The 24,259-nt window shown below is 49.2% G+C and overlaps 1 protein-coding gene across 1 annotated transcript; it reads right to left on the bottom strand.

Annotated features, from left to right (window-relative positions):
* Window positions 1-1,383: 1,383 nt before the first annotated feature.
* LOC110589307 (pancreatic lipase-related protein 2-like) lies at window positions 1,384-20,302 on the bottom strand. The gene is made up of 12 exons (XM_021699853.1): window positions 20,218-20,302; window positions 17,507-17,661; window positions 16,592-16,717; window positions 15,466-15,600; window positions 14,546-14,657; window positions 12,971-13,090; window positions 11,677-11,796; window positions 9,371-9,489; window positions 7,172-7,301; window positions 5,314-5,425; window positions 4,050-4,217; window positions 1,384-1,447 (listed from the first exon to the last, which is right to left on the bottom strand). Exons 1-12 carry the CDS (start codon window positions 20,264-20,266, stop codon window positions 1,384-1,386), a joined length of 1,410 nt encoding a protein of 469 aa, XP_021555528.1. The 5' UTR covers window positions 20,267-20,302.
* Between the last annotated feature and the right edge of the window lie 3,957 nt (window positions 20,303-24,259).

The raw sequence follows: 24,259 nt of genomic DNA, 5'->3' as shown, positions 1-24,259 counted from the left end.
GGGTCCAGGCCCTTCGACTCACTTACCATTTCCTCCCAGGGAGAAGGATAACTTGGGGAAAATATTTGCATTTGACAGAATATTCCAGTTTTCTTAATTTTAAAGTGCTCTTTAAAGTAAAAATGAGATGAAAAAAATGCCTACACTTGGCAAACAATTTGGACGACTTACAGAGAAAGACAAAGGGCCATTAAACACGGAAAAGATGTTCACCCTCATAGTAAAACAAACACAAATTACAATTTAGGGAACAACACTTTAACCTACCAAATTAAAAAACGATTAGACAATTCACTGTGCTGGAAAAGGTGCGAAGCGCCCTCCTGTTAGAAGGAGCCGAATGAAATTACCAGTATTTGGCTTCTTGGCCTATAAGGCTGGCAATTTGGCATGGGCCGGCCATGCCATGAGGTTGGTTGGAGTGTGGGTTGGTATATTGGCTACAGAAGGCAATCTGGCAATCCTGACCAAAGGAAATCTATCTGAAACATTTATTGGACAAATTTTTACAATGTAAAACAGTCATAAAGGAGAGTGGTTGCATGAATATTCATAATGGGGAAATTTTGGAAAACACTTCTATGTCCATTAGCAGAGACAACCACACGACAAGCACTCCTCAGTGGAATCTATGAAGCTGTAGGAAGGGTGAAGAGGCTCTTTCTGTACCATTAGAGAATAATACCCAATTTATTGATAGTGCAAAAAGCAAAGTGAGAATGGTACCTATTGCTACCATTTGTCTGAAATAAAAACGGTGGGGCTGGGGCTGGCTGTGTGAGACGGCCACCCATGAGTGTACAAGTTGAGTATTTCTGGGAAAAACAAACAAACGAACAACTCTGGTTGTCTCTGGGAAGAGGAACCAGAGACTTGGAGGGTGAGGGTGGACAGACACATACCTTGTGTAAGAATATTCTTCTGGATCTTTTGCATTTTGCACCACGTGCATGTATTAATTTTTTTAAGCCCTTCTTCCTTCATGCCACGGACAGGCTTTAATCTAAATAATGACTGCTCTGAGTCCTGCTAGAGGCTGTTCTTGCATGGGGCCCACTTCTTCCCCTAGCATGTTAAAAGCTGGGTGGGCAACACGTGGGAGCAATGATGACTTTATCAAATATGAGAGAAATTCGTTGCCTAAGGAAATAAAATACATTCGAACAGGCCCCACAACGTGCCCTGAAAGAGAGAGATGGTGGCAGGGGAGAGCCGGTGGGAGCTTTCAGGCATTACCTCTGATTAAACTTGGCTCCAGTCCCACAAATCATTTCTGAAATGTGACCCCAGAACACGGAGAATGCCAAACTTAACACCTCAACGTCAAACCGAGGGCATTAAAAAATTTATTACGGCGAAGATACAAGAGAGATGACCACGTTTTTAACAAGGGTAAAGAGATTGTAAAACATCTTCTTGGACCACGTCACTGCTACAAAAATTAGACCTGTGGAAGAAAGCATTTTCAGCATGAGACTCATTTGCTTATGGAAATGGGACCTCAGATGAGCAAACAGCAGTTAGCCAGCCCCCTGGAATTCAGATCTCTTTGACCGAAAGGCTCTGCTACACCAAGCAGAGTCCAGGTGATTCTTACTAAGCAAAACCACTCAAACAACATCCTCCTCTCCTGTAGCTTCTTAATGAGCTGGGAGTGAATCAGCTGTGTTAGGCCAAGGATTTTTTTTTTTTCTTTTCTTTTTCTTTTTTTCCCAAAATAAGAGTCTCTGATGGGCCTGCAGCTGTGGGCCTGGCGATGCGTTCCCAGGGGCACCCTAGCCTGCCCAGAGGGGACTTTCCCTATTGAGTCAAGATCATGAATGTTCTTCATACACTACTTCTGGGAACATAAAATGTGGCAGCCATTCTGGAAAAACAGGCTGGCAGTTCTTCTGAAAGTGAAACCTAAAGTTCTCCTACGACCCAGCCATTCTGCTCCTATATACCCAAGAGAAATGAAAACGTATGTCCACATGAAAACTTGGATACAGGCAACAGTATTCATAAAAGCCCCAAGGTGGAAACAACCCAAATGTCTGCCAACTGATGAATGGATAACTAAAATGTGGTCTATCTGTATGATCTTATTTGGCAATAAAAAGGAATGAGTAAGAAGGAATGATATAGGCTACCACATGGAGGAGCCTTGCAGACATTGTGCTATGAAAAAAGCCAGGCACAGAGGACTAGATATTATCTGGCTCCATGTGTATGGAATGTCCAGAGCAGGAAAATCTACAGAGACAGAAAATAGACTCGTGGTTGCCTAGGGCTGGGCAAAGGGATAGGAAGATGAGCGGGTGATGGCTAATGGGTGTGGGGTTTCCTTTTGGGGTAAGGAAATGTTCTAAAATTGCAGAGATGATTGTAAACTCAGTGAATATATTAGAAGTCACTGAATTACATACTTTACATGGGTGAATTGTATGGTATGGGAATGATCTCTCAATAAAGATGCTAAAAAAAAAAAAAAAAAAGACTGGGAAGTGTTGTCATTCCTGAGGGGTGAAGCCTGGTTGGGTGGGGCAGGTACCCAGACATGAGATGCAGGGCACCCCTGGCCTCTTCCAGCCCTGGTGGTATCTCTGGCTAGGGGAGGATGGTTGACCACCCAGCCCTCCCTCAGGGCTCAGCTTCAGAATGTAGCTCCTTGATGAGGGATCCCTTATGTGAGGGGATGACTTTGGTACTTGCAAAATGTTGTGTGTGGGCCCTACTGTACTTGAAAACGACGACTCCACCCAACCCCTACCTCATGACTCTGAAATCCAGACAGTTTCACAATGCATCCCACCACCAGGCCTGCCAGATCCTCAGCTCCACATCTGGCTGTGTGAGCAGGACAGGCCCCATGGCAGGAGGACCAGATTGGCTGTCAGAGGACCTGGGGCCCAAGTCTGGGCTGTGCTTTATGCTTCTGCTCTGCTCTTTTTTTTTTTTTTGTAAAGATTTTATTTATTTATTTGAGACAGAGAGAATGAGAGACAGAGAGCATGAGAGGGGGGAGGGTCAGAGGGAGAAGCAGACTCCCTGCCAAGCAGGGAGCCCGATGCGGGACTCGATCCCGGGACTCCAGGATCATGACCTGAGCCGAAGGCAGTCGCTTAACCAACTGAGCCATCCAGGCGCCCTGCTCTGCTCTTGAGTATACAAAGGAAGGGCACAGCCAGAGTGACATCTGATCCTTCCAACAACATGCGGAGGAATTGGGAATAGTATGGTTGACAGCCAGCACAGTTAAATGATGCCGCTGAGCAAGGTCTTGATGTGTGTTTTCGAACACATTTTGAGGTTTAGTATTCTTCTCTCTAGCTTCCCTCTGTGATCTTAAACAAGTTGCCCGACTCGCCATATCTCACTTTCCTCATCTTAAAATGAGAGCAGTTGAGGGGGTTATCTAGGTTTCCTTCAGACCCTAACAGCCTGTTATTTATGATGATCTTCTTTGAAGGTGGCCTTCTTCTTTCAGTATTTTAAATACAGTTATATCCTCTCCCAGCCTCAACCAAGTAAGATTCTGTTCCCTTGAATGAGAAGAGAATGCCCCTATGAGCGAGATCCCAACCCAGTTTCTATCCTTTTCATGCCATAGTCTCCAAACAAACCAGTTTACATTAATAACTGCACCCCAGCTGGAATTAACTTAGCGATTTCCTACAAGTTCTGCCTAGGTGTTTTCCTTAGTGTTTGAGATAAAACAGTCTCATGTTTGCCTGTTTCTCAAATAACTGATGCCTTGCTCCTGCCAAGTTGAATCTGGCGGAAGGAAAATGATATTTGATTTTTCAAAGTAAATCAGATGGACTGATGGGGAGTTGAGATGAATAGTTGAGTAGATAATGGCTGGATGACCAGAAGACTGGATAGATGGCTGATGGATAAATGGATAGGTGAGTAGGTTAAGTGGATGGACAGAAAGGGATGGATGAGTGGACGGGTAAATAGTTACATAGATGGGTAAGTGGATGACTGGATGGATGGATGGATGTATAGATAGCTTGATAGGTAAGTATAGATACTAAGATGTAGGTGGAATAAGAGATACGTACTCAGTCCCATTTTCACCGCTTTGCACTGTGATTTGCGAAGCCCCCAGCTTGGGCCGGAAAAGATTTATCACATGGTTGTTCCAGAGGAACTTAACCTTCTGGATTTTTCCAACATTGAGGTCCACGTCAATGTCACGCATATGACTTGCATGTGGTTTGAGGGATCCTCTGAAAACACAGACATAGAATGTTATATCAGCTGGATATATGAATACAAAGCATGATAGCAATCGAATGTTTCCCTAAACAATGCCGTTGTAGGTTTTCTGCAAATACCTTGAACGACTTCATGTTCGTCCGGGGGCTGCTAAAACACAAATGTATTTGTGAAGCACACATCTGCCAAAAAATATAGGACTCTAGATTTCTACTGTCTTAATTTGTCCTTAGGGGAAATCAAATATTTGGGGAGGCATATTAACCCTATAATTACACTACAAGACTAACTAATGCAATGTCTTATCTTTGTTTTTTTATTTTTTTTTAAGATTATATTTATTTATTTGATAGAGAGAGACACAGCGAGAGAGGGAACACAAGCAGGGGGAGTGGGAGAGGGAGAAGCAGGCCTCCTGCGGAGCAGGGAGCCCGATGTGGGGCTCGATCCCAGGACCCTGGGATCATGACCTGAGCCGAAGGCAGACGCTTAACGACTGAGCCACTCAGGCGCCCCGCAATGTCTTATGTTTAAAGATGCATGTGGCTCAGCAGAGGTCTTCTGTTAGGATTTCATATGGGGCACAGAAAGTTGTCAAAGAGCTTTAACTTGAAAAGCATTATGTAAAAGTACAAAAAACAGAATATAATTTTACAGCACAGTTACAGTTCATCCAACACATATTTACCAAGCACCTCATCTGCCCAGCAAAAGCTAGGTGCTGAGGCTACCACCACAGCAACAAGAAGCTAGGGATGCCTGTTTTGGGGGGTGGAGAGGGCACGTGTTGGGGGAATTGCCACATAAACGTGCGTCACCGAAGGAGAAGTTGATATCAATAAAACCGAAGTCAGAATTGGACATTCCAAAAGAAGTTAGCACGTATTTGATTTTAAATAGTGAATTCCCCCTCTGGGCCTCACTCTTCTCATCTGTAAAATGGGATGACTGGATCAGATGCTAAGATTTTCCTCCAGCTCTGACATTCTAGGATTCAATGGTTCTCTATAGAGTAGATGGCCAGATTTATAAATCATTTTATACCCAATCTCTTATGAATACTCTATGATGAAAAGTCTGACCATTTCACTTTACCGTCAAACTTACTTGAAAATTTCATATTGTTTTGAGTTTCCGTTACTTCCATACAAAGCAATCCTGAAGTACCCACTCGTTTTCTTTTTTCCAGCCAGTGTGACCGATACCCTGTATCTCCAACCTGTCCAAAGACATATAATCAGTTCAATGAACTCATCTTGTTGAAAAAAAAAAAAAAATCATCCCATGGAAGGATTCTTGCTCCTAGCTCGGAATCCCCAGCCTGAAATGTCAGTGGTGCCAAGGTAGAGAAACCCTAATCTAGAGCTTTCTCTGAGCATTCACACACACACAGATAAGTTTATAAAAGAATACCCAGGCTTTTTTCCCCTTCCACAAATAGGATGCGCCATTATTCTCTATTGTCTCCACCCATCCTCACCCCAGACTGATTTACCACCCTTCTCTCTCCTACCCCGTGTTCTGGAAGGCCACCCCCACCAGGGATCTTGCCACTGGCGTTCAGTTGAGTTCAGCTGGTAAGAGATGTGTGCAGGAAATCAGAAGACAGGAGGAAAGAGGGGGACCCATCCCTCATGCTCCCCTGCTATCCCCTGGCTCTAGTACCGGATGTCTGGCAGTAACCCCCCCCCCTATGATAACGTGTCATTCCAGGAGCCCCACAGCCACCAGATTCTGGGTGCCTCAGCGTCCCTTGTTTGTTCCTTTAACCTTGCCCACACCTCTCAAAGTAGACCCTTCAACAAAGTCTCTTCATTTGAGCCACTTCGATGAGTTTTCTCTCCTGTTGGGACCCTGACTGATACATGTTGTGGGATACAGGGTTTTTTGGTCATTTGCCTTTTCACTTACTATAGAGGATTTTTCTCTTCAGTACATAGAACTATCTCCTTGCTTTTAATGGTTAATACAGTATTGGTTGTTTACCAGTTGGTGGGCATCTAGGTTTCTCCTCACTAAACTTTTGGTATTAAAAACAGTGCTGCAGGGGCGCCTGGGTGGCTCAGTTGGTTAAGCGACTGCCTTCGGCTCAGGTCATGATCCTGGAGTCCCGGGATCGAGTCCCGCATTGGGCTCCCTGCTCGGCGGGGAGTCTGCTTCTCCCTCTGACCCTCCCCCCTCTCATGCTCTCTCTCTATCTCATTCTCTCTCTCAAATAAATAAATAAAATCTTAACAAAAAAAAAAAAACAGTGCTGCAGTGAACATCCTTGAGCACACCTTCTTATGCAAGCATTGCCCTAAGGTACGTCTGATAGGTGGAATGACTGGGTTGAAGAAATATGCACATGAGACATTATAGATACTGCCAAACTGCTATCTTCCATCCTAACTATTGTAAGGATTACATGACAAGTGTTTTGTAAAGTGCTATACGTACATATTTTTAAATTTATCACTCCCTTGGAAAATAACACTCTTCTATTTAGCCACCATGCATTATTACTTATGACAAATGAATCTTGATGATTTTACTATCTTGTACGTTTTTGGTGAGAAGCTGGGCAAAACAACAACACAAACACTATGTGTGTGTGTGTGTTTGTGCGTGTGCGTGTGCACGTGCATATATGCGTGATTGTGTAGGGAGACTACATTATCTGTATGGCAGATAATCACGGGCATGACCTCTTGACTTACAGTGGCTTTGCCCACATGACCCTCTTCTTCTGTTAAGGGATTCACCCTTTCTGGTACCGGGGTGGATGAAAATGTGACCAGCCTGTGCCAATCACTGCACTTCATTCCGTTGATCAGGATTATTGGTTAAATAATGACCTCCTATTACAGCTAAGCCGGTTGGAGTTGAGTTTCTGTCAGTTGCTAGCAGGGGTCCTGACTAATTAGGCTGATACACCTTCAAAATTATTTGCAAGAGTTTTTAAATGAGTAAAATGGAAACTTACGAGTAAAGTTACCACTGTCTCCTGTGTTCAGGAAAAAGGTTTGTCCCACAGCACTGGTTTTCCCCAGAAATTGGTCAGAGTAGTGCCCCATTTGGGGGCATCCTTCAGCTGGACAAGGGAAACAGCTATTCTGGTAAGAAAAACACAATTTGCTTGTTAGTGACTGACAAACTGCTTGTTTGCCTGACTCACTCAGTCACTCGTGGAATCACTCATCTTCCCATCCATCTTCCTATTTATCTACCCATGCACCCATCTATCCCCATCCATCCTCTCATCTACCTGCCCATTGAACCGTCCATCCATCCTTCCACCCCTTCACTGACATGCATGCATTCATCTACCCATACATCCATGCATCCACCCTCAGAATCATGCACAGAACTGTATGAAGCCCTGCTATGTACCCAAAGAAGTACCCAGAAGACTTGGAGTATAGTTGCGTAGACAAGTCATATCCAGGAAGCGATAATATTAAAATATGGAAGGGAAATGCAAGACATCTTCCAGGAGGAATAAATGGGACAAATAAGTTACTTCAAAAGAGCAGAGGAAGAGAAGGTCTATGACCATCTTCACTTTAATGTGAATTATATAATTGATCCCTGTGTGATGTTTCCCAAATGGTAGCTCATTAGTTGGGGATGGAGGAGGTGGTTTGCTCTGTTCAGATCAGACTAACATTTTATAGTACAGTGTCACTGGTCTTCTGTTCTTTGCTCTCACCAAATCCATCTTCCATGATATGCAGAGCTATTTTGCGATTTGGAAAGCTCAAGACACGTGCTGGAGGCTGGGTATATTATTATCCATGCCCCAGCAATAACCAGCATGGCCAAGGCTGCACAACGAATACTCACAGACCCTGGGGATTGAACATGATGCCCTTCTGATCTTAGTTCAACCCGAGAACGTTAAGGTCGAAATCAATTTTGAAAGGAAAACGTGTGAGTATAAATATATTTTTGTTTTTACTTTTGAGAAAAAAATATTTTGAAGCCTTAAACGTTTGCAACTCCAAAGTGCTAACTGATTCGGGTAAGAAGCTCAACCCTTCCCACTGGTTTGTTGTTTCAGAACAGTATCACCTCAGAGATCACTTAGGGGAAATGGGACTTCTAGAGTGGAGAAATCTGGCAGATTTTTTTAATCTTAAACAAGTAATCAAACTGCAAGTCATCAAATAATAAGACAAAGTGTCACTAAATGAATGCCCATGTCTCTGGTTGTGATACACTGAGCACTCGATAACACCCGGTGAATCACGAAGAAATAACCAGACAAATTCAGATTGTGGGCTATTCTACGAAACACTTGGTCTGGAATCCTCATAACTGTCAATGTCTTGGAAGACCAATGAAAGATGGAGAGCTGTTCTGGATTAAAGGAGCCTAAAAAGGGGGGTCCTGGGTAGCTTATCAGTTGAGTGTCCGACTCTTGGTTTTAGCTCAGGGCATGATCTCAGGGTCGTGAGATTGAGCCCCACGTCGGACTCCATGCTGGGTGTGGAGCCTGCTTAAGATTCTCTCTCCCTCTATCCCCTCCCTGCCTGCGCATGTGCACTCTCTCTCTCTCTCAAAAACAAAAAAAGAGAGAGAGAAATTAAAGGAGATTAAAAAAAATGCAATGCAGGAAAAAGAAGGGGAGAAAGGAAGGGAGGGAGAGAGGCAGAGAAGAGAAGAAAGGGAGGGAGGAAGAGAGAGAGGGCGAATGAAAGAAAGAAAAAGAAAGACAGCTCTAGACGACATTGTTTGGATATTTGGAGAAGTTTGAATATGGACTATATATTAGAAAATATTAGTGTATCAATGTTAACTTTCTTGAACATTGTTCTAGAGGAGAATGACCTTGTTCTCAGGAGATGGATGTATTTATGAGTAAAGTCTTGAGTTTGCTTTCACATAATTTAGAAGAAAACTATACATATGCACACATTTACATGTTAACAATCGGTGCGTCCTTCTTTTGGCTCCTGTGTAGATTGGGAATCTTCTAGAACAAAAAGTTGGGATCTAGGGAAAGCCCAGTGGTCAGGTCCCACCCTGCTTCTGGAAGAAGGTCTCCCTGAGGCTCAGCATGTCTGGTCCCTCCTCCCGTTCCTCATGAGGTTACAGCTCTGCTCTGTGCCAAGCCACAGGGACAAAACCCCCACCGCCCACAGGGCCACCAGCATCTTCCCCCAGCCCTGGTGTGACCTACCTCCTGAAACTCATTGTAGGAGGCGCACGGGTAGCCCAGGAAGCCGTCGGGGCTGAGGATGCTACTTGAGTAATACTTGTAGCTCCTTAGGTGATTGCAAGCCACAAAGTCTCGGGTCCCTGAGGAAGCAAAGGCCACCGGAGCTCACAGGACGCATTTCACTTTTGAAGGCTGAACCACTCTGACTGATCGAGGAATCCCCTCCAAGATGAGTGTCAGGGCACAGTCTGAAATACCTGTGACTGACTTGGACATACGTAGGCGCGAGGAGGAAATCTGGGGCCGGGCATGTAATGTGAAGGAATGGTGGGGGCTGGGGGCCATGCAGGGGGCAGTGAGAAATGTATATGCAGAGAGGGGTGGGGTGGGGTGGGGATAGCAATAGCCTTTAAGGGGACCCTACACGGCCCAGCCAGTCATTGCATGGTAAAGGCCCAGATTACTTGTTCTGATTTTTCACGAGTAGCTAGCATCTTGACTTTTCCATGAAAATCTTTCCATGCTCACATGAGAGCAGTACGTTCCAACTTTTAAATAGTCACTGTGAAGGCCAATCACATACTGCTGGGGGTTGCCTTCTGCCTGCAGGCTGGGCCTCAGTTTGCAAGCTGGACACGCCGGACAGGCCTTTTGAGTGAAGCAGGCTTACCCATGCCTTTGGCTCCAGGCTGAGAACTCTTTCTTTCCTACTATTCCAGGCACAAGGTAAAAGCAATGGACAGTGCGATTACCGTGTCTCTGGCCACTCTGTCACTGCATTTTATTCACCATCTTTTTCTTTAACCCAAAGCCCTCTTGTTTGGAAAATTGTTTTTTCACTTCTCCAGCTACTGGGTACAAAACTTCCTACGAAGTGATCCCCGGCAACAGCAGACGTAGCTGGGGGTCCCTTAGGGGGCGGGGGTCTGGTGGCTTCATTCCCTGCCCAGGGAGAAAGGCACACTGGGAAGCAGCAGTGGGATTAGCTCCCCACAGCTCTGGGCTCTACATGCCCCCCAGCCCAGAAACTTCCTGCAGAAGCTGGTTCCGTGTGTCCCACACCAACGCTCATCTCCAGACAACAGAACTTGTTTCAAACGGAATTGTTTCTTTCATCCGAAATTGCTGCCCTGGGATCCCATCCTACAGGAGCAAGTAACTTGCACTGTCCTCTGCTCAGCCTGGGTAACTCGGAGCTCCACACAGTCCACACACATCCCAGTGTTCATGGGCTTCTTCACTCTAAACGGCCTTTTTAATTAAACCTGGGCTCCCATTATGTGTGGCCTGCTCGGCACTTCCGGGAGGGGGCAGCCCTCCCTGTGACTCTGGTGGTCTCCCAGGGAGCAGAACAGCTGCGTCTTCCCCAGAGTAACCTGGCGCGGAGCCCAGAGGAGGTTAAAGCACCATGTACTGTCAGTGGATATCGCCTGTGGCTTCAGCAACCCTGTTCTTTAACATCAACATATATAAATGTTGATGTTACATAAAATATAAAAATGCCACCGAAGGTCACTGAGCCCCGTGTAACGGACTTGCATGGATGCTTGCTTTGGGCTAGACCCCGGTGCATCTGGGAGGTCCCCGACACATTCCCTGGCTTCGGGGAACTCCCAGCTCAGACAAATAAATCCTAAAATGAAATGATCACGGACTCAAAGCCTCCACTCTCAGGGAGGACAGTGAAGCCCGGTTTCAGGGCTGGGCGACAAGAGTAGCCGAAGGTCAGAACAAGGGCAGCGAGCCCAGATGATGCTTTAGGTCACCTCCTATTTGGGGCACTGAGCCCGCCCTCTCAGATGAACAGAAGTCCACACAAGGCTCATCCCCCAGAGCCCAGGCCTCCCGCTTCCAGCACACTCTCCCCAAACCCGCAGAGCACGTCCCCCTCTTTGTCTTCCTACCAGCTCAGCTCCTTTCTGTGCCTAGAACCTGACCAGAGCAAATGGCAAGAAAGTCTAAGCTGCTCAGATCTTTGTTTATACCCAGCGAGCAGTCCTTCAAAGAACAGGCACGGAGGACGGAGGGCCAAAGCCCAAGCTGGGTCTTTGCCAGTGGGCTGGTCCCCTCCTGCCTCAACATCCTGACAAGTGGACGACGGTGCAGGAAGGGGCACAAGGTTGGGGCTCTGCAGCCAGAAGTTGGGCTTAAATCTAGGGTAGCCTTGGGCAAGTTTTGTAACTGTACTGACCCAGTTTCCTCATCTGTAAAATGGGGCTGATGAGAGTAAAGACCTCATGTCATTGTTGTGGAAATGCCTGGCACAGAGCACGCACCGTTTCTCCCCAAGTGGAACAGCAGCTGTCTTGCTTCTCTAACTTACGTACCTTCCCATAGGCCATTTATGTCAACAATGGTTGAAAGGATATTTTTCTGACATCCAGGCATTTGCTTTCCTCCGTTTGGATAGAAATCCAGATGGCCCACCTTTTGGCTCATTCCAAAACCTGAAATATTGTAAGCAGAGGGGAGCAGGGAGGTGAGTGGTCCCAATGTTAGGCTGTGGTCACAGACAGCATTCAGCTCCTTCCAGCCACAGCGAGAACCTTCTTGGCAAATTCTCTCCTCGGCCTAGCCACCCTGTCTGTGGCTCTGCAGAAAGTGCTCAGAAATGGGCACTTGGCAAGACTTCAGGAAGGGAAGAGAGCACACAGGAAGAGAGATGAGGGGGAAGGTGGGCTCTGGGCGAGCATGCACACAGGTGTATTGTATGTATATGTGTGTCTGTCTGTCTGTCTGTCTTGGGGAGACCCTGAGCGGTACCGTCATGCCCTGACACCACTATGTACCAGCAGATACATATCAGGACTGGTGCAATTTTTATTACCGTATTCATTTAAAAATTTTTACTTCTATGTTATATTGTTATGCTGAGACACATTCCATTATGTTGCTATACTGAGAGCCCAGCACAATGGTAGGAGTTTTGGTTTTTGAAGCATATAGACCTGTGATCACAACCTGGTTCTACCTATAGGCTCTGTCATATTGGGCAATTACTTGGCCTTGACCTTGTGGAGCCTCCTTCCCTCTGGCAGTGAAATTGTAATAATAATACCCACTTTTTAGGGTTGTTACGATTAATGAGCTGATGTATACAAAACGTTCAAAGCAGTGCATGGTAAACAATAAATGATATAATTTTCATTAAAAACATGCTTTCACTGGCACATTTCGTGAGTGGTTGTATAAGAATATAATGAAAAAAGAACATTGACTTTAGAAGAACTAGATAAAAGGATATATTTCATCTCCAACAAAACAAACTGTTAGTAACCATAGCTTTGACAAAAGAAGTAAAAAAAAAAAAATTCAAAAATTAACTTTTGCATTTTGCCGGTACAAGTCAAACATCAATAAGAATTTTAACTGTCCCTCTGGATATTGGCAGATTGAAAGGCCTAAAGATTTGAAGACTGATGACAGCCTTCCAGGCTGTAGAAGTGTTTTGAGTTCTACCTGGGCCAGCAGGCAATTCGATCCCACTGGCGCCGTCCTGCCTGTTTGTGGCTGGTGCCTGAGGTAGTCCTGTGGTTAGCCTCGTGGTATGCGTGTGGGGTGCACCTGGACCCACTCGCATCAGTCACAGCTGGTCACCAGGAGGTGCAGTGGGGAACCCACCTAGGAAGGGGATGATGGGAGCAGAATCCGTGTGAATCACATCCACAAACATGGCATCAGATGGGTCCAGCCGAACCTCCTCAGACGTGCCCTGGAAGCATGGCTGTGCGGGGTCCAGTCCTGAAATGGGGGAGGTGGGTAGTTAGGCCACACTCTAAGACGAACCAGGCTCTAAACCCTCTACCCACAAAATCCATGGGGATTCCTGGGCCAAGAGTCCCAGACCTCAGCAGCTGTGACCTGGGGAATTGGGTCTGTAGCTCCCGGTCTGCTCAGGAGAGAGAAGTTGAGATAGAAAGGCCAGGAGTGGGGTCACTGACTGTCAACAAACATCCAGAAGTCCCCAGTGCCTGACTCTGAGCAGGATCTAGGGGGCCCCCTTGCCCCCTCATCTCCTTTGTCCTTTTTACCTTCACCTGTTACTATTCGGCCACAGCTCTCCAAGACTGCAAGCTCCCTGGCCTTGCCCAGCTCCACTCAGTCCCCTGTCCCCACACTGTCTGTCCCCTCCGGCTGCTTACGCTACCCCCACCCGCTGCTCACTTCCCCACATCCTCCCCTAATACATCTCTTCTCTCCAAGACCGGGCTCAAACACCACCTCCTCAGGGAAAACTTAGCCTCTCCTTTCTCAGCGCACACCACCAACCTTGTATAGGATTATTTTGTGTTTAATTAATTTGGCTCTGAATTGACTTGCCTACTTAACCGTCTGCCTCCTGGACTAGACTGTGGATCTCCTGAAATGTGCTGTGGCCACTTCATCTTTGAAGAGAGGCGGAGGGTGGAACCCACCGGCACCCGGGACTCAGGCACCTATATTTAGCCCTGGTTTTCTGCTCAAGGTCAAACACCTGTCCGCTCTGAGCTTCAGTTTCCTTGTCCGGATGGTGGGAATAACAACCACTCTCTTACAGGGTTATTGTGAAACCCCCATGAAAGGTGGAAGAGAAAGGACTTTGCAAACTGAAAACCTCTACAGAAACATGAACTATGATCCCCTTATCCCCTCCCCCGACACCAGCACAGCACCCCGAGCAAAGGAGACATTCATTACATTGTGAATTGAACTGTTTGCCAAAGCCACATGCTGATTTGCCGGCACAAAATAAGTAGTTGTCCGTGTCTGTCTTGTATGCGTTCATTTTTGCCAAGTGACTCATTCATTTATTCAGTATTTACTGAGCACCTCCGATGTGGCAGGTTTCAAGTGGCCACTTCTCATTCTCTGCCTGTGCATTCTCTGCCACGTATTTGTGGAACGGATGAATTAATTTTAAAAAATCAGTTTTATTATTATTATTATATTACTCCTGCAATAATAACCCTGAAGTCAGGCGCTTAATATTCTAGTTATAGTTTTCTTTTTAAAAAATAAATGTATTTTTATTTACAATCAGGTATTTTCTAATACACATGAAAACACGGACAGTTACCTTCTGATTCCAGTGGGGGCACCACCTACCCCCCACTCCCGCTGGCGGGGGAGGGGTGCGCGCGGCCGGGGCCCCTGCGTGGGCCGCGCTCCCGTCTCGCCCCGGCCGCGCGCACCCGGTCGGGGCCGCGCGCTGCGCACCTGTGATCCTGCCCGCGTGGCCGCCCAGCCTCCTGCCCGCCTCGGCCGCCGCGTGCGCGCCCAGGCTGTGGCCGATGAGGTGCACGTCCTCCGGGCTGTAGCCCAGCACGGTCTGCGGACGGATGGCGCGTCAGGTCCCGCCGGCGGGGCTGTGGGGGGGCAGGGGATGCGCGCGGGCGCGGGGCTCGGGGATGGGGACGGGACTCGGGCTGGAAACTCGCGAGGAGCCCCGCCCCCGATCTCCCCCCTCCCGCCCCGATCTCCCCTCCCCCCCCCCCCTCCCCCCCCCCCCGGATCAGGACGCCGCCTGCGACCGCGCGACCCGGCCCGGCAGTCTGCGTGGCCCGCGGGCCGGCTCGTGCGCGGGGCGACAGTGCTGACCAGCGGCCACCGAGTCAACTGCAGGCTTCCCGGGCGGGGACCGCCGTGCGCTGCCTGCTGCCACCCGCACCCCGCCGCGGGGCCACCTCCCCGATCCCTGGGAGATCGTGGGTAGTGGGCCTGGCTCTGGGATTCTCCAGAATAGACCTTCCAGAAGGCTGTAAGGGGCCTTCCGTCCTGGGCTGTCTGAGAATGAAGACTCATCTGGCCTGAGAGTAGCTGGCAGCCCAGCGTGCTCTGGAGTCCCCAGAAGAGCATACAGGGAAGGCTTTCTTTCAGAAGGGGAAACTGAGCCTCAGAGAGGTTAATTTGCCTCGGGTCCCATAAGTAGGCGTCTTCGGGACAATTCAGGAGGGAGGAAAGGTGCAACTTCACCTTAGAAAAGGCCCTCCTTGGGCTTCCAGGCCTGGCCCCAGCCCGGGGCGGGGTGGGGGGAGTTCCTTAGGGTGCGTCTTAAGTCCGACGAAGGTGGTGTTTGCGTGCCCGCCTCTCTCCTCCCTGCCCGCCACCCACAGGATGTGGCCCAGGCAGGGTTTTACCGACAAATTTTGTATGAAGAAAGCTATCTGTGCTCCCACAACGCGAATGTTGTGGACGGCTTGGGTATATTGTGTCTTGGCCCCGCGTTTCCAGTCCACACAGATGCAGTTCACCTTCTCCACTTTAAACATTTTCTGGGGAAGACAAGCAAGAGGGAGAAACCAATTTATCAACAGCCACAGGCTGTACACTCCAGAGATAGGCATTCACACCCGTCAAGCTCCTAGTTGTTCCAGAGCCTGATTCCTTGCACTTGTCCGCACTTCTGCCACCTCACTATCGACTGGGTATGCTTATCCTCACTTAACAGATGCAGAAACTGAGGCCGGGAATGGATTAAATGATTTGTCTAAGGTCTCACGGATACTTAGTGACACACCCAGATCAAAAAGATCGCTTACTAGATCAGGGGTTAGCAGACTTATCAAGGTAGGGCCAAATCCACCTGCTTTAATAGATAAAGTTTTCTTGGAAAAAGCCACACCCATTTGTTTACTTACTGTTTATCTCTGCTTCTGAGCTAAAACAGAGTTGAGTTGAAACCATATGACCCATATGACCTGAATTGAACACAGATGCTAAAGTATCTGCTACCTGGTTCCCTACAGGAAAAGTTTGTGGTCTCTACACTAGATAGTTGAAGCCCGGGGTAGTGCTGCTTTTATGTTCCCAACAATACTCTAGGTGTTCTAGCCTGACCCTAGCTCCTGATTTGGATAGTGCAGATACAGAACATTCCCATCAGCACAGAATGGTCTATTGGATAGCAAAGCTCTAGAAGGTAAACTTAAGTGCTTTCCTGTCACCCAAGGGTTTTACATAAAGCATCAAAGAAAAATGTCAGGAAATGTGCTGTAGTCTCCACCTCTGGAATTTTCTGATTGCACTCTGGTTCTTTTCGGCCTCAAGAGGAGCTGGTTGGCCAGAAGTTGTTGGGTTGGGAGAACTTGACAATGGATGCCCTGGGAATCCAGGCTTTCCTTGGTGGTTTTGCAAAGGACAGTTCTTTCCCTGAGTATTTCCCTTCCCAGCCTCAGAGACACTGGGGCTGTGGGGTTTGAATCTGGGTGCTGGGTGCTGATCTCCATCTGGAGTGGCTAGGTGCGGGGTGGGGGGGACCCCTACCTTGCACATGTCCGTCAGCCAGTTCTCTTCCCCCTTGTCTATGAAGCCGTGGATGATGAAGCGCGTCTTGCGGTCTAGTTGGAAGTTGGAAGCCTCGACCGTGGCTAGATCAGTGGCAGTGATCAGCTGGTTTAATTACAAAAAAAGTGCTAGGCAAAATGCCTGAAGAAGGATCACAAAGTAAAAACAGCACCATAGCCGCGTCCAAGCAGACTCCCAGTTGGGAGCTGGGAGCAGGGCGTTGGTCCCCTAGAACCCCACAGTGGGTGACCTCAGGGACCTATAGATAGACACCAGCTCTCTGAAACCTCTCAGGGACTGGAGCTGGGAGCTGCTTGGATTCTGAGCATGTCCTTCTTGGTCACTTCTGACCACCAGCAGGAAGCCTGCCCTGCTTCCACCTGGTAGGCTTTCTGGGAACTGAAGGGTGCCCCGAGGGTCCCCACCTTTTGTCTCTTGTGGCTAAGTTTCCCCTCTTCCTATCTGTCTTCTGGCTCCTCAGGAAGGATTCATAGTTCCCCATTTCCATCCCGTTGAGGGGCTTCTCTCCCACCCCTGCCTGGTGCAGGAAGAAGACAGACCCTCCCAGGGAATGCCAGGCCTGGGCTTCTCCATAAATGCTGCTCATACTTTCCCAGGAACAGGCTAAACTGCAGCTGGGAAACTTTTGAAGGTCTGTGCACGGGTGTGCGTGGATGTGTTAGTTTCTGGGTTGGGCGTCCAGAGATTTCATTGAGCTATGCATAGCGGTCTGTGATCCTGAGAGCTAAGTTGGCTCTAGGTCTAACACTGGCGAGGAAGCATCATCTGCAAAGTTCCAAGGCAGTGCATTTTTTTCTTTAGACAACCATGTGAAAGCTCCAGTGTGGGCACCCAAATCCACCCACCGTGCAGTGTTTCCACACCCACTCTTACTTGGAAGTTGTTCGGATTTTCATTTGTGTACAGGAGAAAGCGGGTGTCAATGTCCTTGGGATCCCAGGGAAATAACTTTAAAGGCCGCTGAAGGGTCCCGCACCATGGCTTTTCATCGGAAAAGCAGCCAAGATGTCCATAACAGATCTCCTTTCCTGGGGCAGGAAGAGCAACGAACAGGGCACTTGTGAGGTTCTGGAAAGGAGCACTGTATTCTCAGCTACACAAGAGGATTCTTCAGGGTGAGCCCAGGCCTGGCTATGGCCAACACTGGTCTTCACCTTTGCCAGCTGTTGTTCCCCAAACTTCCGTGGTGATAGGAATCACCTGGGGGCTGGGAGTGACTATGTGTGTCTACACAATCTCAGGCCCCTCCCTCAGAGATTCTGATTCACCTCACTCCCTAGGATGGGGTGCTGGGAATCGCACATTTAATGCTGTTTAACCCTTATCATCTGGCCAGTCGGGGAATCACTGAGAATTCCTGGGACCCTTCTGCCTTAAAACTACTTCTCCCAGGAAACTCCCAGACGGCCTTGGACGTATATTCATCAAGCATCAGGTAATTATCCAAATGTGAAAATCTGTGGCATGGTGCCTCTTGATTCCCCTTGACCTCTCCATTACATCCACCGCCGGCCGTGCATGCAGTAGGCATTTGTGGGTATTTGTCCAATGCACATAACTTCATGTCATCCTTTTACACACACTTTTGCGCCAAATTATTCTCTGCTATTTCAGATTTTCCCTGTTGTTCCTAAAAGGTGAATTTTTTAAAGAACAGGGATGATTTATTGTTGCATCATACTATATGCAGTAGGGGCTCAACCCATGCCCCTGATAAGGCACATAACCATAAATGTCACTCCTTTCTCTGCCTACAACATGCACATTTCCGCAAGAAATTGTCACTGAGGGTGACATAATCAAATCCGGAGGATTGCAGTGGGTCTCTGTCTTAGGCTTCCTCAGCTCCTAAAGTGCTGGTGCTAAATGCTGGCCGTTCATTCAAAAACTGGTGATAGTTAATACTTGTTTACTGTGCACCAGACACCATGCTAGCACTTTACCAGTATTGTCCCACTGAAGACTCAGAACAGCCCCGTGAGGAAGGAGGTTGTATTATTACACCCATTTTACAGATGAGGAATCCGAGGCACAGAGAGAGAGAGTAAGCTGCCCCAGGGGACGGCCAGCGGAGGAGCCAGGATTTGAACCTGTGAAGTTTAATTGGGATTACAGCTAGGTGCTGAGGAGAGGCTGGGACAGATCGGGGTCAAACCCCATCTTGAGAGAGAGAGGAAATGTAACAGGGAAGGAGTAACGAAGGAGGGGAATTCACTCTGGGAAGCGGGGAGACTAAAGTAATGCTTGCCTCGGTGGCAAATGCAGGGACTTGGGGGCCAGGTTAAGACACCTGGGCTGTTGGGGGAGAGTGGGGACGTGCTGGAGGGTGTCGAGCCGGTGAGTGGTGTGGGGGCCCTGCTTCATGAAGGTGTTCTGCAGAGCCTAGTGTAGGTGACTCTGAGGAGGGAGGCCTGGGAGAGGCGGGGGTGTGGGGTGGGGCAGTGCAGGGGCAGGGAGCCTGGGGAGGTCACAGGTGTCCTAACCCCCGATGACAGTGGAAATTAAGGCAGAGGTGGGGAGATGGGGGTAGGAGGTGACGTCTGAGCCTGGTTTGGGACAAGTGAGTTTGAGGCATGCTGGGAGGTCCTGGAATTCAGGAGGGTGGGAGGGCCAGAGGCTAGGCAAGGAGGAAGCCCCAAAGCAGAGAAAGAAAGGTGGGGTTGCCTGGGAGTGACTTCTGGGGGCTGCCCGAGTCTGGGGCAGGAGGAGGCGGCAGACCAGCAAAGGAGACCAGAGGGCCCAGAGAGGCCTGAGATGCAGCCCCATCCACCCCGGACTGCTGTTGGGAGCCAGGTCTCGCTCCATGGCTGGGATGGGAGGCCCAGAGGGGGCCTGGGGACAAGCCAAGGAGACGAGGCGGGGGAGTCTGGGTGCGGAAGAAAGCCTCAGTAAGGACCCGAGGAGACCATGTCTGTTGTTGCGGGAAGCATGCTCCAGCAGGGTTTGGGGGGCCGAGCCAGGCAGTGAGGGGTTCTGCCTGGTGGGACGAAGTGAGGCAGCAAGGGTGTGAGGCCGGCCTCTGCGGGGGTGGGGGTGATGGGAAGTAAGCAGGCCGGAGGCTCCAGGGACTGTGGTGGTAAGGGAGGTTATTTCTGTTTGAGGATGAGTAGACCTTGGTATCTGTATCTGAATCTGAACAGAGGCCAGAGGAGAGGGACTGATCGGAGCTGGGGAGACGGAGACCATGTGAGGAGAGACAGTGGGGGCCGTGGGCGGGAGGGTGGGTTCATTTGGCCGGCCTGTCACACAGTGCCATCTCTGTGACTTTAGTCTGCGGGCATGCGCTTGGCCACTCAAGGGACCGAGGCTGTGGGGGGCCTGCCGAAGCCGCCTCCCCTCCCCCTGCCCCAGCCGCTGTCACCTCTGCCACCTGCCTCACCGTCCCTAGAGCCTTTGCAGGAAGAAGAGGACGGAGCAGGATTCCCCGGGATCATCCGTGTCAAGCCCATTCCACAGAGTCACGCCTCCCTGAAGGATGGCAGTTGCTTTTCTTGAAATAATGATAATGCTGTTATTCGTGGCGGCGGAAGGCCCACCCAGGCAGCGTCACTCTCTCCCCAACGGGAGGGGAACGGCATCCTCACCTCTGACGGTGGCCAGCAGGAGAAGGCCGATGGTCCAGGAAGGCAGCATCTACGCGGATGAAAACACAGACACACAGACACCCCTGGGCACAGGTTCGAGGCTGGCGGTAGCTGAGCCCAGACAGGACACACAGTGTGTGGAACCCAGAGCCCAGCACCTGGGCCCCCTGGGGCCTCCCCCCGCCCCCACACACACTGCTCTGAGACCCCCAGTGTCTGGGTCTCCCCGCCGCAGGGCCCTCACCCGCCGCCCCCAGGGCCGCATCCCTCTGGCAGCCCCAGCCCCACCAAGCTGCCCCACGGGGGCTGAGACTTACTGTGCAGCACCAGAACGGTTGGCTGGGGCTTCTACACCCGGCCCTCTCCTTTGGCCTCCCGAGAGGAGAGGAAGGGGAGGCTAGCTAGGGCTGTGCACCTGCGTGCTTCGAACTTCGGTTCTCACAAACACGTATCACATAAACACATCCGCACGTTCCACCAGCTTGGCCGTACGACCGAGATGCTCAAAAGAAGAAAACGAACACAGCTCAGCTCTGGCTTTAGTTAGAAACATAGTCTTTATATTAAGACCGTTTCTGAGCTGTATCAGCTGTACTTTGACCTGGAGATAAGAAGGTCCTTCCTTCACTGTTGAGAGGACAGCCAGGTGCCGCCCTGCCATTTTTTTTTTTTTTAATTGGTGTATAATTTAGATATACCACAGTGCAGAAATCTTAAGTTTAAAGTACAGCGTAATGAGCTTTGACAGATGTGTCCTCCTATGTGAGTGGCCCAGATCAACATATAAGACGTTTCCAGAAGGCAGAAGTTTCTCTCATGATCTTTTAGCATCACGCCCACACCAGTGCTTTGATTTCTATCATCGTGGATTCGTTTGATCTGTTCTAGAATTGCTTATAAATGGAATTATACAGTGTGTGCACTTTAAGGTCTTGCTTCTTTCCCACAACCCGTTTTTGAGATTCATCCATGTTGTTACATGTTTAAGTAATTGGTTACTTACTTTAATTGGTTACCTTATTATTTTTAATTACTTTTTATTAGCTTTTTATTACTGTGTTATATTGATTTATTTCTGTGTGAATATATCACAGTGGGGTTATCCATTCTTTCATTGGTGGACCTGTGGGTTCTTTCTAGTTTGGGACTATGATGAACGATGCTGCTAGAAACCTTCTAGTCTGGATCCAGTTTTTAGGTAGACACACACAGTCATTTCTCTCAGGCTTATACCCGGGGGTAGAGCTGCCCGGTCCTGCGGTGTGTGTATACTTAGCTCTAGGAGATGCTGCCAAACACTCTCCCAAAGAGTCCCACTGGCAGTTGGGTGAGAGTTCTAATTATTCCACATTCCACTCCTACCCTTGGACCAATCCCAGAACCACTGAGGTTGCTAGCAATTTCCTGAAGGTTTAGAAAGAGTGTCGAAAAATGGCTCCTTTTTTTTTTTTTTTTTGTGACACTGCCTTCTGAGAACTCTGAGGTGAGCAGCGCAGAACTGAAGAAATCTAAGGACTGAACTTTTGTATCTCGAGTCGGCTTCAGAGAAGTTTCTGGAACAAGTAAGGTGATGATGAAGCCTCACAGGGTTGCCTGTGCCTCAGTGACCCCCACAGCTTAATGCTGCCTCTGGAGGTCTCCAGCAGCTTAGAGAGGAGGTCAGATCCAAGACTCATAAAGGACCCCACTGAGGAGCCTGGAATGACATTAGACTGAATGGAAGCCCGAGACCCATGATATGGCACCAGTGTGGCTGCCCATTACTCTTGAGAAAACCCAAACTCCTTACCATGGCCCTTACGGCACCTGGACCTTGCTCTCCTCCCCTTCCTCACCTTGAGTCTTGCTCACTGAACTCCATGCACGCCGGTCATGTGCTGTCTCTCTTGAAAGTGTCCATCTCGGGGTCTTTGCATATTCTGTTTCTTCCTGAAACACATGACCCTCACTCTTTCCCTGCTTAAAATCAGTTGTCCCTCAGGGCTCCCCTTCAATGTCACATCGTCAAAGATGCCTTCTTCAATGTCCAAAGCAGAACCAGACCCTTCTTTACATCTATCACTGTCCTTTTTTTTTTTTTTTCCATAGAACATATCCTAGTTGGTAATTACATTTCCATGATTATTTGTTTGGATCTTGCCTTGATGGCAGGGTCAAGTTCTGTATAGGCATTTCTGTCTCTAGAGCCTTGCACGGTATCTGGTTGTTATGGGATAATCAATAAACATTTGCTGGGTAAAAGAATGGGACATTGGAAGCTAATGACTCACTGGGTTGTTGGGCTGGATAACTTCTAGATCTCTCCTGCCATCTCTTCCCTTCTCTGTGCCCTGCTCTATGGATTGCCTCCCTAGGCTACATGCCTTTGGCCTTCTGGTTGGGTTGAGCCAACCAGAGGCACCATAGGGAGATCAGAGGGTAGGAGGAGAGAGAGGTTGGAATATTTCTGCCCAGGCTCCCTCTCTTCTGTGCCATGGTTGGGCAATATCTGCACTTATTTCTCAATTTAGGGACATTGTCCCTGCACCAAGTTGCCCCCCTAGGGGGGCTGGGCACCCCTTCCACAGTCACCAGTGGCCGAGGGCCGACCCTACTGGGTGCTCCCAAGCATCCCAGAGCCTGATCGGTCTCTTTGGGAGGGTGACCCAAGACAGCCCTCCTGTCCTCTCCTCTCCGGAGGCCTGAGGTTCTGAGGTTCTAACATTCTGCCAGCTGTCTGCCCTGGGAAGGAAGGGAAGGCCAGCACCTGTGGGAAAAGACATTTCTTGTCCACATGTTGGCAGGCACCAGGGTCAGGGCGTGGGGGAACCATCCAGCTGGTAGAGCAGCTGCCCGGGGAAGGGGACGGCTTCGGTCCTCCTTCTCCTACAGCCTGAGGTCTGTTGAAACTGGTCTCCTCCTCTCCTTCAGCACCACCTTTATCTGTCCCCTCCCCTGCATTCCCCCTGCCCTGCAGCAGCTGGTCTCCCTTCTCTCTAGGCCGATGCATCTCCCCTCCCTGGTGCCTCCCCCAGCTTCCTCCGGGCTTTGATCCCGTGCGTGGCTCCTTGCTGCCTTCAGCGGCATGTTTGATGTGTTCTCTCGCTCACTCATGCTCATTTGTGTGTGGCTACGACATGCTGGATGCCCTTCCAGCCTTGAGGGTACAACAGTGAACAGAGCATGCTCCTTCCCTGCCCTCATGGGACTGGGACTGACGGCCCCATGGGGCACAGGCACTGATCGCCTACAAGTGAATACATAATTACAAATGATCGAAGGCACTAGGAAGAGGAAAAAGCACACCGAGGAACTTGTATGCTGGTTATGTAATTTGGGCTGTATGTAAAGAGAATAACTTGGGGGTATCTGGTGGACAGGGGTCAGAATTTAGCAGAGTCCAAACTCTGAAGCTGGGTATACGAGGTTGTGGGTTGAACTATGTCCCTCACCACAAGATTTGTTGGAGTCCTAACCCCCAGGACCTCAGAATATGACCTTATTTGGAAATAGGATCTTGACAGAGATAAATGAGGGAATTAGGGTGAGTCCTAATCCAATAGGCTGCTGTGCTTGCCAAAAGGGGAAATTTGGACAGAAAGACGCGGACACACAGGAAGAACGCTGCGTGAACATGCAGAGATTGGGGTGCAGTTTCTGCAAGCCAAGAAACACGAAGAGTGCCGGCAACCGCCCGAAGGAAGGAGGCATGAACAGATTCTCCCCTCACGGCTCCTGGGAGGAAGCAACCCTGCAACATCTTGGCTGCACCTGTAGCCTCCAGAACCGGGACAGAAGTTTCTGTGGTTGAAGGGCGCGGTCTGTGGTGCTTTGTGAGGGCAGCCGGAGCAGACTAGTATGGCCACCAAGGGGCCTCTGCCCAGCGCCGTTCCCGCTGCTCCCCAGACTGCCTTCCCACCCTGCACTTGCTTGGATGGAAGGGCTCACTTGCCTTCCTTCTGGAACGGACCTGCTTGTGTCCTCTTCTGAGCTCCTGCACCTGTGGCTCCCCCGTCAGGGATGGCTCTGCATCCCCTGCTCCCAGGTCCCCCCAGGCCGTCCT

Source organism: Neomonachus schauinslandi, chromosome 6, assembly GCF_002201575.2.
Source record: "Neomonachus schauinslandi chromosome 6, ASM220157v2, whole genome shotgun sequence".
Classification (NCBI taxonomy): domain Eukaryota; kingdom Metazoa; phylum Chordata; class Mammalia; order Carnivora; family Phocidae; genus Neomonachus; species Neomonachus schauinslandi.
The sequence above is the reverse complement of the archived record's forward strand: the minus strand, read 5'-3'. Positions and strand labels throughout refer to the sequence as shown.